This window comes from Bos indicus, chromosome 12 (genome assembly GCF_029378745.1).
Source record: "Bos indicus isolate NIAB-ARS_2022 breed Sahiwal x Tharparkar chromosome 12, NIAB-ARS_B.indTharparkar_mat_pri_1.0, whole genome shotgun sequence".
In the NCBI taxonomy this organism is placed as follows: domain Eukaryota; kingdom Metazoa; phylum Chordata; class Mammalia; order Artiodactyla; family Bovidae; genus Bos; species Bos indicus.
The window spans coordinates 25,857,791-25,871,967 of NC_091771.1; the positions used below are offsets into that span (position 1 = coordinate 25,857,791).

Here is a 14,177-nt window from a genome sequence, read left to right on the forward strand (position 1 = left end):
ATAATTCCACACATTGGTTTCCAGGGGTCAGTGAGCTCTCTGTACAGGACTGTATGGGTATCTTCATGAAATAATCTACTTCCATCGGATTCTCAAAGTGGTTTAAAACCCCAAAATGGTTATGGGCCAACACTAAGACATCTATAACCCATCGGGCCATTGATCTGCTGCTCTGAATTGACCTTAGACGAGCGCCAGAACAGAGTGAAAACTGAGAATGGGCATGCAGTGAATGTTTTGTAGTAATGGGGATTAGTGCTGTGGGAACACAGAAAAAACAGTAATGGGGAAGGAATTCCCAAGAGTGACAGCAGGGACGAAATGGCTAATTCCACAGTCACCTGGTTGAAGTAACTATTTTTCATAGCTGTTAGCATGTTAGTCATAGGTTAAATTACCATCGTGTTCCCCTTGCCACCCTCACCCCCAATTATTTAGGCAGTTAGTGAGAACAATTTGTGCTCTCCATTATTTTTTCTATATTAAAAGTTGCTCTTCATTACACAGAGAGTAGATGCTATTCATTTATCATTAGCCTGATGTGTAGTTTCCTCTTTTCAATATTAGAAATGAGATAAATTATTAACATTAAGATGACTGAGCACTGTTCTAACCACTGGCACAAGCTTCTTCACCAGAAGATTGACCTCAAATTCACCAACATCATGTGCACTTATTATAACAAATAAAAAAAATAACAATTTACCTGCGAGATTGTCGATTTCTTTCTCTTGGAGTAGACTGACCGCATCGTCATCTCCTTCCAGCATAAGCTCTGTCTCTGCATTCTGATTCACTATCGCTTGACTTCTGAATGTTTTCTTTGACTTTACCACGTCTTCTTCAGTCCCTAATCACAACCAAAATATAGTAATTTAGGTCACTGTGATTGTTTTACTTTCAGTAAGTGTTAGAGAAAAAGCTATTACTTTCTTATAGATATATACTGCATTTACATATTACTTTCAACTATAGAAAAAAAATGTACCTTTTGTATTTCGTTTGTTCTAAATAACTCTGTGAGAAACGCAAGGGGTGTTAATGTTACAGGTGAGGAAACAGGCGGAGAAAGCTACATGCATGGTTGGGAACCTAGAACTTGGCATTCTAAGATCACTGTACTTTCTACAAAAAAATCTGTACTTCACCACAAACTAGGTTTTCTGATCCATAAAAGTTACACACGTTTACACAATTACACTTTAGTGTGAATCAGATAATCAACTGATCAGATCATTCACAAAAGTAGATAAGTATGAAGAAAACAAGAAAGCATTCACATCTGAAGGGAAAAGATGTAGGCATAAAATGTAAATACTTCAAAACAGCTATTTCCTTAGCAATGAGGAGAAGGGGATGACAGTGGATGAGATGGTTGGATGGCATCACTGACTTGATGGACATGAGTCTGAGCAAGCTCCAGGAGCTGGTGATGGACAGGGAAGCCTGGTGTGCTGCAGTCCATGGGGTCTCAGAGTCAGACATGACCGAGCAACTGGGCTGAACTGAAATTAGCTGTGATATCCTTATTTTGATATATATAAAGTAGTACAAGGGCTTCCCTGGTGGCTCAAGGGTAAAGAATCTGCCTGTCAATGCAAGAGATGCGGGTTCAGTATTCCTGAGTCGGGAAGATCCCCTGGAGAACAGAATGGCAACCCACTCCAATATTCTTGCCTGGGAAATCCCATGGGCAGAGGAGCCTGGAGGGCTACAGTTCATAGGGTCGCAAAAGAGTTGCGCAAAACTTAGCGACTAAACAACAATGAAAGTAGTACAAATGGCTAAAATTCAAACACACAAAAAGTAACTGAGAAAAATTAGTTGGCCTAGCATTAACATGTTAATCTATGTGAATGTTAGAAATTACAATACATTTAAATGTCTCATGGATTTGACTCTTTAACAAATACTTCAATATTTAATTCAGACATCTGCTTTGGCAGGTGATAATGAATGTGAAATTATCAGAGCTACAAGTAAATTATATATATATATATATATATATACATATATATGGCTAAGAAATACCTATATTTCATGTCACCTGAAGTTGGAATTCAATATGGAGGAATATGGTTTAATTTACTGTGTTCCTGCTTTAGTATTAGGGTATAGGGTTCAAAGGGCAGCATTAACTAGAAAAGTATCTTCACATTTCATTTGGTGTGCTGCATATATTCCTGAAATGAAAGTCGCTCAGTTGTGTCCGACTCTTTGCGATACCATGGACTGTAGCCTGCCAGGCTCCTCTGTCCATGGAATTCTCCAGGCAAGAAAACTGGAGTGTGTAACCTTTCCCTTCTCAAGGAGATCTTCCCAACTCAGGGATCAAACCCAGGTCTCCCACATTGCAGGCAGATTCATTACCGCCTGAGCCACCAGGGAAGCCCAAGAATACTGGAGTGGGTAGCCTACCCCTTCTCCAGGGGATCTTCCTGACCTGAGAATCGAACCAGGGTCTCCTGTATTGCAGGTGGATTCTTTATCAGCTGAACTACCAGGGAAGTCCATTTCTGAAATGGAGGCATAATAAATCATTGCTATATAGTATTTTTGTATCATAGTTTCAGGGGATGCTATGGTTTTGTGTACAAACGTACTTATTTTCCAAATCTTGTCATACCTTTGGCCAAAAATCCAGTGAACAATGAATACTTTTGGTTAATTCTCCTAGTCCAATATAGGGATTTCCAACAGTCCTTCCTGTCTACTGATATTTGCTCAACCATTTCTTGGTTAAGCATCTAGCTGTGGTAAAACTTGCACTGTAAACCAAAGTGTTAGCTTCTTTCTTTGCAGCATTCACAATTCTTTTTTTGTTAGCTATTCAGGGCCAGTTCTGTTTGCTAAAACATTAACAAATTGACTCAAAGGTAGCCCACAGAGGAGTAAAAAATACATGTTGAGGTACACAGTCATGTCACAGTAGCACTGTGTCATTAGCTGAGAGATATACTCTGTCATCCTAGCTTTTGTCGGACATGACTGAGTGACTTCACTTTCACTTTTCACTTTCATGCATTGGAGAAGGAAATGGCAACCCACTCCAGTGTTCTTGCCTGGAGAATCCCAGGGAAGAATCCCAGGGACGGGGGAGCCTGGTGGGCTGCCGTCTATGGGGTCGCACAGAGTTGGACATGACTGAAGTGACTTAGCAGCAGCAGCAGCATTTAGAGAGCCCAGTTTAAATACAGCGTAACAGTATAAAGTAATGGATTGTTAAATATATCTTTCAATAAACATGTAAGAAAACAAGCAGTACTATTAGAGATCAATGCTGCTTGGAAGGTGAGGAGACTTAAATGGGTTATATGTGTAGTCTTCCTTCATTGGCCCACAGATGATTCTCATTTCTGGAATAAAAGATTGAGGACTGATTACTGAATGCTCCAGAACCTCATCTTTATTTCATTTAGAGTCCTGGAGATATAAAGCCAGCCCAACAGTGATCTTCTGGGGGCAGCTCTCTATATGCTGTTTGTTGCTTGCTTAGTATCTTAATTTGAGAAATTCGAAGCTTGCACCTTTTGGAACAAAGAGGCAAATTCAAAGATTAACAACCAAGAACTCTCTCCTGAGTCCTTTATAGCCATATGTCTACTAGACATCTTTAGCTGCATATTCCTAATTCCACATTTCCCTAAATGAACGAATTATCTCTTGTTCCTTCACCTCCTCCTATTTTGATCAATACACTTCATTAAGCCACAGACACATGATTCACCCTGTAAGGTGATGGTCTCAACTGTAATTCAAGCCATCATCATTTTGGTTTAGAAGGCCTTGCTGCTGCTGCTGCTAAGTCGCTTCAGTTGTGTCCAACTCTGTGCGACCCCATAGACGGCAGCCCACCAGGCTCCGCCGTCCCTGGGATTCTCCAGGCAAGAACACTGGAGTGGGTTGCCATTTCCTTCTCCAATGCATGAAAGTGAAAAGGGAAAGTGAAGTTGCTCAGTCACGTCCAACCCTTCATGACCCCATGGACTGTGTTAAAAGCATTCCTTCAATAAGGTATGTTCTCTCCTTCCTCTGTCCATGGGATTTTCCAGGCAAGAGTACTGGAGTGGGTTGCCATTGCCTTGACAGCTCCCTTATTTACACCATCCTTCATACTTTTGTCAGATTATTATTTTATTTCAACACTAATAACTTGAAAATATTTTCCTGCTTAATATTATTTATTAATTCCTCCAATCAACAACACTCAATACAAGGCTTATACCCTAAGATAAAATCTAAGCTCCTTAGTATGACTGATTAAGGCCTTTTATCCTCTCATTACCAGTTTTGTTTAACCTTTTCTTACTTTCCCATGAGCAATACTGAACCATTTACAGCTTCCAGAATATGTCATGCTTTCTTGGATCTCTTTATCTGTGTTAAAAGCATTCCTTCAATAAGGTATGTTCTCTCCTTCCTCCTTTGTTTGGGTAATTTCTACTTGGCCTTCAAAACTCACCTCTCTTGGGTGCCTTTCCTAACCAACCCATACTTTCGCAGTCTACACAGAAGTCAACCACATTGAGTGGGTGCTCTCCCTTATGAGTATGTCTTCTCCTCTGGGCTGTAGCTTCATTCTGCAGCATCAGTGCCTGGTACTAAGCATGTGTGCCACAAACTTGCTGAACTGAAGTTCAAGTCTACACATCCCGAGTTCCCCTCTCTGAATTCTTTAGGTAGGTCTGTGTGCTCTTTCCCTATACATCCATCATATCTCATAAGTCTTGCTACTACAGTAGTTACATGTATTATAATTGGTTGTGTGCTTGTTATCTCCACAGAGCCTGGAAGCTCCTTCCTTGATGAGTAGAAACATCATTCTGCCTTGGTATGCCCAGTTCTCAGCACACTGACTAGGTCAGAGCAAGTTCTCATAAATACTGAATAAATGAATAAAAGTTACCTCTGGATATCTCTTAACCTGAAAATCCCAGGATGTCTCAGAGATTCTTGGTGAATTGCCTTCAGTTTGAGAGATAGTTGAAGAATCTTATGTATTAACACAAAAGGGAACTTGGTTCTTAACAAGAAATAGTCAATAACCTCCTTTATGTATGCATGAGTCAGCTTGATAAAGTAAGTTTTTGCTCATATCACAACTGTCTGTATTCTGCTTTGTCTTTAAAAAAAAAAAGGCTTTACATTACTCTTGTTATTAAAATTAAAATTTACCAATAAGCAAATTGCAGTTAAAGGAATGTGAGCTCTCAAATGTATATTAAGCTTTCAGTGTTACCCCCTCTAGTTTTAAAGCAGCAAAACAATTGCGTGTTTAAAAGATATGTAGTAAATGAATTCCTACCAACACACCAGAACTTACCATCCCTGTTGAAGTATTATCAGTTTGCAGCTCGGTAAACTTCCTAATTTTATGGTACTGCACCAAACATTTATCTAAATTAATGTGTATGAGATCCAAAGGTGCTTTTCAATCACAATATCCTTTCTGAATTAGACTTTCATTTATCAAAATTACAGGCAAAAAGAGGTAAGGTCTCAAAGGGCTGTCTCATTACAAGGCTTATAAACACTGTCCTTAGGAAGAATTGGTTTAACACCCAACAAATCAAAATCTGATTGGGAAGGGAATTTATCTGAGATCATCTATCTTCAGAAGACAAGTTGGACTGAGAGCACCTCTTGGCCTCTTTAGCCATTCATCAAGAAATTAACGAGCGGGTACCACAAACCACCAGAAAGCCTTAGATTCGAAAATGTGAATTATGTGTAAACCTGGACAGGATAGACATATATGCTTATTTTCCAGGAAAACATTAAAATGCCATAACATTTGAAAGGTTTCAAAATAAAAAAATCCCATTAAATTATAGATTCAAGAAGTCAAATCCAAAATTAAACTTAAAATATTTTCCGCATCATATTACAAATGCAGGAAACTATCCTATACACATTAGATTTCTTAGTATGTAAATATGCTTACAGCTCTGTATGTGAAAATGTTATCTAATATAGTACATGGCATTACATGACCCTAAATAAAGCTCCTCTCTCATAATATTTCTCTTAATAATAAGGATTCATATGAAACAAAATATATATTAAAAGTGAAGTTAAGAAAACTAAGATGTTTCTAGTTTTAGTACTGTTACCTATACTCTAGCATTACTATTATAATATAATAATAATTATCATTTAAAAGTTTTATTGTTATTTTAAACAAGTGTAAGTTAAAATACAGAAATCAGACACATTAACTTATCTTGATAATGTTCAGAGAATATGTCTAACTGGAAACTCTGGGCAATTAAGGCAAATAGTTTATTTCATTTGCCCATCATATCTTTTTCTACTAATAAACACAAGCAGTCATTGTACAGAAAAGTACTATTCAGTAGTTTATTTCTGTTTAAGGAGTTATTCTATAGTCAACTCTAACATATCTATACTAATAAGGAAAAAATTAATTTATAATAATAGGCAAACAATAAATAAATATCTATACCAATAAGGAAAAGAGTAATTTATAATAATAGGTAAGCAATAAATCATGTCTGTTTTGCTAATGCACAAAGAAAAGATAAACCCACAGCAAGCCAATTTTAGTGTGGCATGTTTCTTATCAGTTTTATATTATAGTTATTACTTATTCTGCATTGAGTTTGGAAATGTCTTTAATTTTCATTTATTAAAAATACATGGATGTATATATGTATCTATCTACCTACCTACCTACCTATGTATCTACCTATATTATGTATATTTACTCTGTGAGAATCTCTTCTCAATGTTATTTGATCTGTACAATTTAAGTATATGGTCTATAACTCATGATCCTCTCCCTGCCTATTTAATCTCACTAATTTGCCAATTTGACCTCTTCACACCTTGTGTTCCCCAAGAGCTGAAAGCTTTTGTTACCAAACATGCCACACTGTTTCAAACCTTTAAGTATGACATGTGGAGTTTCTCTTACATGGAATTTGCTCACCTGCTTTGTTCTTCAAGATTCAGTTTGATTACTCTCTTCACTGCACACATTTTGTATCTTACATATAGTCCCAATATACTGTTGTTTTTGATATTTTTTCCTAAGGTTTTCATTTAGGTGTACTCTTAATTAGATTTTTATTTCCAGTGCAACAAGTGTCAAAAAAGTGGCAATCAATAAATATTTGTTGAGTGACCACATGAAAATAAATATATAATCAGTATATTAATCATTTTATATGTACAGCACTTCAGTTTAGTTCAGTTCAGTCACTCAGTTGTGTCCGACTCTTTGCGACTCCACAGACTGCAGCACGCCAGGCTTCCCTATCCATCACCAACTCCCAGAGCTTGCTCAAACTCATGTCCATCTGAGCTGGTGATGGAGAGTTCTGACAAAACGTGGTCCACTGGAGAAGGGGATGGCAAACCACTTCAGTATTCTTGCCTTGAGAACCCCATGAAGAGTATGAAAAAGTACAGCACTTAAGTTACTTTTCTCTTTACGTCCTTTACAATTTCCTCATACATGAGGAAGGTGAACTATGTGATTTGCAATTCTTTCCTTCTTTTTTCCTGTAAGCATCCATTAAGAACATACTAAAAAAAAAAAATACAGACCAATCTCCTAACTTCAGTTTCCTAGGCTGTTGGAAGAGGACTAAGTATTTACTAAGTGAACTCTTAAAGGATAATTGCAGTGTTAGAATGAGACAATGGATGCTGAAATACTTTGAAATGCATGAATATTTTTTATACAGTGTTAGTTGCTCAGTTGTGTCCAACTCTTTGTGACTGTAGCCCACCAGGCTCCTCTGTCCGTGGGATTCTCCATGCAAGAATTCTGGAGTGGGTTGCCATTTCCTTCTCTAGGGAATCTTTCTGACCCAGGGATTGAACCCACATCTATCACATCTCCCATAATAAGCTCTTAATGTTTTGTTAAAATGTTGAGAAAATAACAAGAGTATTAAAAAGAGTTTACTAAGTCTTTAATTTAAAACTGAACAAGGATACAACCAATTCTTTATTGATTACAACACTGCTGCTGCTGCTGCTAAGTCACTTCAGTCGTGTCTGACTCTGTGTGACCCCATAGACGGCAGCCCACCAGGCTCCCCCGTCCCTGGGATTCTCCAGGCAAGAACACTGGAGTGGGCTGCCATTTCTTTCTCCAATGCATGAAAGTGAAAAGTGAAAGGGAAGTCGCTCAGTTGTGCCCGACTCTTCGCGAGCCCATGGACTGCAGCCTTCCAGGCTCCTCTGTCCATGGGATTTTCCAGGCAAGAGTACTGGAGTGGGGTGCCACTGCCTTCTCCTGCCTAAGGTTTATGCAAAGGGGGAAAAATGCAGGCTGATGTGAGGATCAAAAAACTCAAATAAGCTACCAAATGCATCTTAGGTCTTATGAGCACAATACCCAGCAGATACTGATTATTCAATAATGGTTTCCCTTCCTTCAGTTGGGATTAATCTTCCTATCACCATGCTGTTGTGATACTGTTTGTATTCATTACAAGGCAGTATGAGACTTCAATGCCTCCATTAGACCAGATACTTCCTGAAGACAGCAAGGACAGCATGTAGGCAGGTACCAAGAAGTGTTTGTAAAGTTGAAGAGAGTGTAAATAGCTTACATTAAAAATTGTTTTCCCTCAATAATCATATCATTCACTTAAAGGTATTATTAAATAAAATGATATAAGAATCAATATATTTGAAATTTGTTTTTGATTTTGAATAGAGGCATCTTATGAATATAAATATTTGTAGTATCTTACATAAGGAAAAAGTCGGACACAACTGAGCGACTGAACTGAACTGAACATAAGGAAAAAAAATGCTTTCTCAACAAAGTTGATATCATAATTTGTTTTACAGAATTATATAGATGATCCACATAATACATAATTTTCTTCCATAATTGGAAAGAGATGGAAAGAATGGAAATTTCATCTCATTTTATCTAAATATATGAATAGGAAATTCTAACATTACTAAACATCTTAAAATCAGTTTAAGATGGCATTCATTTTTGGGGAAGAAATTCTTTTCAATATATAGCATTTCACAACATTTTTAGCTTAGAAAATGTGTTTTGACAAAATGGACTAGGACTATTAATAACATATGATACTTTGGCAAATTTTAAAATAGAGGTTGTTCTTTCTCATTAAAGTTGAAATCAGAGCAAGAAATACCTTTACAGAATAGTGCTTTTAGTAACTCCAAATGGTATTATTTAATTTCCACTTTAAAAGAAAAAGACTTTAAGATAAATATACCTCTCAGCTGATTACATGAGATATGGTGGTAATATCTCATGCAATAATACATATGAATCAATCTATTATAGAGAAGTTTACAATTTTGAACATTTCAAAAAAGATGAAAAAATGCTTTTTGTTGTATTGAGAAGCCTACCGTTCAAAAATATTTTATGCCAATCTTAATGTGACATAAAAGCAGCAGATACATACATAGAACAAACTTTACTATAACAATCATTTACTAAAAAAATACATAATTCTCTCCATAAATAATTTAAATTCAAAATTAAATTTTGCCTTTGACTTTATAGTACAAATATAGCATTTCCTTTCTTAAGAAGCATGAATGATGATGACAGAGAAATAAAGATTTGCTAAACACCAAGGACTGAAAAAATACTCTTCTGTACAGAATAGGATTAAAGGAAAAACAGCCTTTGTAACAGAAAAATCCCAATGGTGAACACTGTTAAAGTGACACTGAATAAAAACACTATTGGAAAGAATGACTGGAAATCTCAGGATCTTTTTTTTTCTCCTTTATATCTGATGCTGAGTCAGGAGCCTTGCTTTATCAATACAAAATTATTTTATGAAAGCATATACTTTCATAAGTGAAACAGACTGTTTCTATTCAAATAGACAGTTCCCATCTGTTGTTTCAAACAGACTTTAAATAAAAAATCTGAAGTTACTGACCACAGTTAATAAATATAGAAAAAAAATCTGGACAGTTTAGACTCCTTCCTTAGTTGTGGGTATTTTAGTCTGAATGCACTGGATTTAATCATGGTTCTTACTTCATTTTTGTTGACAGAGAATATATTTTATAATCCAAAATAGACACTATCTATACCACCATAAAACTACCAAGAAACTAGTTTCAAATTTACAATGAATTTGATTCAGAAATGGTCATTCTTCCCTGAACTAATAATTGATGCTACTATTTATGGTCCATCTAGCATATCATTGTATCACATAAAATTAGAGTACAGCATCCTTTGTGCTTTTACTAGTGAAATGAGTAACTTGTGCAGCCTCTGTTTTAAACGAGATATAAACCTTATATCTGCAAGTAGGTTGTTCTCTGAAAAGCCCCCCAAAAATATTTCAGTGGCAGGATAAATATGCAGAATTAGCAATATGGGCATTAATTAAGATGGAATGTTGACAGATTATTCTTCTAAGTGGTAAGTTCTTATTCACATTAGTTGTGCTTGTAAACGATTTGCTAGACTATAAGAAATAAAATGGCTACCTAACATCAACAGTTATTGCTCTGTGGAAAAGGACATCAAGGACACTTGCAAGTAAAAGAATTGGATCAATATTAACGTGATTTTCATTTCATGCTTCCCCAACTCCAGTAAGCTGACAATATACTCTGATTATGTGAACTGCCTCAGAGTAACACAGAAGAGGTTATTAGAGCAAGAGGTGGAAATGGAATGCACTTTTTATATTGACAGGCCTGCTAATAGAGTATACTGATTTTCAAAGACAAGCAGTGCATTTTTACAATTTGGTTCTGACAGCAAAAACGGAATTTCATTTATTCCTAATTCAAAATATTTATATGTAAGCAGTATTTCTTACAGCAGACCAACAAAGGGGATATTCATAAACAGCATTTTTTAACAAAAAATGCAATTAAAAAGGTTCAAGAAAATATTGTTGAATTTAAGTGCTGCATGCTAACTTAACAATCTTCTTAATGCAGTGAACACAGAAAACTGCTCTATGCTTTTTAAAGGAAATTTGATAAGTCCTACTTTATACATGATGATAAATAGTTTTTTTATTCATGTTTTAGACTGAATATTATGTGGTAGGATTCTGATTAATCATTAACTTAGGGTGATTTCAGAATATTTTAAATAGGATTTCATTACATTAAAAATCACATGGCACACTTGTGGGAAAAAAATGCTAAAACATATAGAAAATTTGGGCCAGTCTGGAACCCTCTAAATAGCATAAAGCAGAGAGATAATGGATTATTCACCTTTGTGACTTCTTGAATAAATAGCATAGTGTTTGGTCCCTATGTTAAAAAGTATGCTTAGAAAAAGGTCAGCAGGAAATAAGTATGTCAAAATGGTAAAGGCAGCTATCTTCACATGGTTGTCTTTGAGTGCCCTTTTCCTCCCTTCTTTAAATTTTTTGAGCATTATCTAGGTTTTCTACAATGATCATGTTTATTTTCAGGAAAGAAGGTAGGGAAGATGAAAGGCAGGGGAAAATACATAAAAGAAATTTTTCACTATGAGTCTAGGGTAGATGGCAGATGAGTGGCAGAATGGAAAAGTTTTGTAACTCTTGGAATGAAAGAAAAGATGAGCTGGACAACTTGAACAGGGGCTGAGAGGGTGGGGAGACTTCCTCTGGCAGTGAATGGAATTAACCTGGGGAATGAAGCTTGGTGTTTCTTTTTTCAGATCAGTCGCTCAGACATGTCCGACTCTTTGCGACCCATGGACTGCAGCACGCCAGGCCTCCCTGTCCATCACCAACTCCCAGAGTTTACTCAAATTCATGTCCATTGAGTCGGTGATGCCGTCCAACCATCTCATCCTGTGTCACCCCCTTCTCCTCAAGCCTTCAATCTTTCCCAGCATCAGGGTCTTTTCTTTCTTAAGCCTTACATAAAATTCAGTGTGGCTATTTTACTTTAAAAATATGAGAAATGGGAATAGGAGATGTTTTGGATAAATAAGCAACTGGCTCGGAGACGTGGGAGTGTTAGACACTTCAGCTGTGTCCGACTCTTTGTAACCTCAGGGACTGGAGCCCTCCTCCAGGCTCCTCTGTCCATGAAATTCACCAGGCAAGAATGCTGGAGTCGGTTGCCATTTCCTTCTCCAGGGGATCTTCCCGACCCAGGAACTGAACGCACTGTAGATAGATTCTTTAATTTTTTAAAAATAGGATAGTTAAGAGATGGTGTTGGTATAGGTTGTCTAAAACACTTTTAAAAACACCAAAGATATTTTAAATAATGTTTTTATAAATGACATTGAATGCACAGTCTGTGAATGACTGTCAGTTCATCTGTACTGAGAAACCTATGTGGATGACAGACTAGACCAGTGGGCCAAATTCAGCAGATTAACTTTAGAGAGTGGAAATGTTCAATGAGACTCTTGTACTTGGAAAATTTCAAATGTATCTACAGCAACACATTGTCTAGGAAAAGAATGGTGTTTAGATTGAGATTTTGCACTATATAAAATTTATTAGTTAAAGCCTTCATAGGTGGGTCAGTGGCAAAGAATCTGCCTGCCAATGCAGGAGATGCAGGTTTGATCCCTGTATCAGAAGATCCCCTGGAGAAGGAAATGGCAATTTGCTCCAGGATTCCTGCCTGGGAAATCTCATGGACAGGAAAGCCTGGTGGGCTACAATCCACAGGGTTGTAAAACAGTTGGACTAACTTAGCAACTGAACAATAACAAGCATTTATTAGTTAGCATGACACTTAATTTCTATGCTTTGTCATTTTCCCAAATAAAAATACTCTTATGCTCTGCTGACAAAGTCTTTCACAGGATAGCTCCAAACAGCCTTTTCCTTAACTCCCCACACTATCTTTTTGTTCCCCAAACAATTCATGTTGTGTTGTGTGGTCCCTTTGTCCATGTTGCCAACATTCCACTTACTGGCTTGGGAAGATCTCCATTCATCCTTTTAAGTCTAACTAAAATTTATTTATTCAATCAGACAGCCTTATTCACTGAGTTTATGTAACGTTTTTAATATACTTTGATGAAAACATTTATCATACTCTATTTTAATTATTTATAAATGTAATTTTGGGGTACATTTTATAAAAATTAGTCTAAAAATATGGGCAAGAATATGAGCAGTTCCATGCCACTCAGCAATAGATCTATCGATATAATTTTGTTAGCTCCTTATCTTTGGTGGCTTTTGACTCACTAGGTGGAAATAAAGTACAGACATAAAAAAAAACAATTGCAGAATTTGAAAATACCATACTTATAGACCTATTCCATATACTGTCATGCTTCAGTGTGGTCATTGAAAGGATGAAAATATGTGTTAAAATGCTGTATGTATATTTTGAAATATCAAGGAAAGATAAGAAAGCCTTCCTCAGCGATCAATGCAAAGAAATAGAGGAAAACAATAGAATGGGAAAGACTAGAGATCTTCTCAAGAAAATTAGAGATACCAAGGGAACACTTCATGCAAAGATGGGCTCAATAAAGGACAGAAATAGTATGGACCTAACAGAAGCAGAAGATGTTAAGAAGAGGTGGCAAGAATACACAGAAGAACTGTACAAAAAGATCTTCACGACTCAGATAATCACGATGGTGTGATCACTCACACTCACCTAGAGCCAGACATCTTGGAATGTGAAGTCAAGTGGGCCTTAGGAAGCATCACTACAAACAAAGCTAGTGGAGATGATGGAATTCCAGTTGAGCTATTTCAAATCCTGAAAGATGATGCTGTGCAACTGCTGCACTCAATATGCCAGCAAGTGTGGAAAACTCAGCAGTGGCCACAGGACTGGAAAAGTCAGTTTTCATTCCAATCCCAAAGAAAGGCAATGCCAAAGAATGCTCAAACTACCGCACAATTGTACTCATCTCACACTCTAGTAAAGTAATGCTCAAAATTCTCCAAGCCAGGCTTCAGCAATATGTGAACCATGAACTTCCAGATGTTTTAGAAAAGGCAGAGGAACCAGAGATCAAATTGCCAACATTCACTGGATCATCAAAAAAGCAAGAGAGTGCCAGAAAAACATCTATTTCTGCTTTATTGACTATGCCAAAGTCTTTGACTGTTTGGATCACAATAAACTGTGGAAAATTCTGAAGGAGATGGGTATATCAGATCACCTAACTTACCTCTTGAGAAAACTGTATGCAGATCAGGAAGCAACAGCTAGAACTGGACGTGGAACAACAGACTGGTTCC

General features: G+C 36.8%; 1 protein-coding gene across 6 annotated transcripts in view; it reads right to left on the minus strand.

The window, feature by feature from the left end:
- NBEA (neurobeachin) overlaps positions 1-14,177 on the minus strand; it is a 674,548-nt gene that overhangs the window by 233,128 nt on the left and 427,243 nt on the right. For all 6 annotated transcript variants that reach the window (XM_070800567.1, XM_070800569.1, XM_070800566.1 and 3 more), the window contains one exon: positions 707-850. In XM_070800567.1, coding sequence (XP_070656668.1) covers positions 707-850 — 144 coding nt within the window. The remainder of the gene's footprint in view (positions 1-706; positions 851-14,177) is intronic.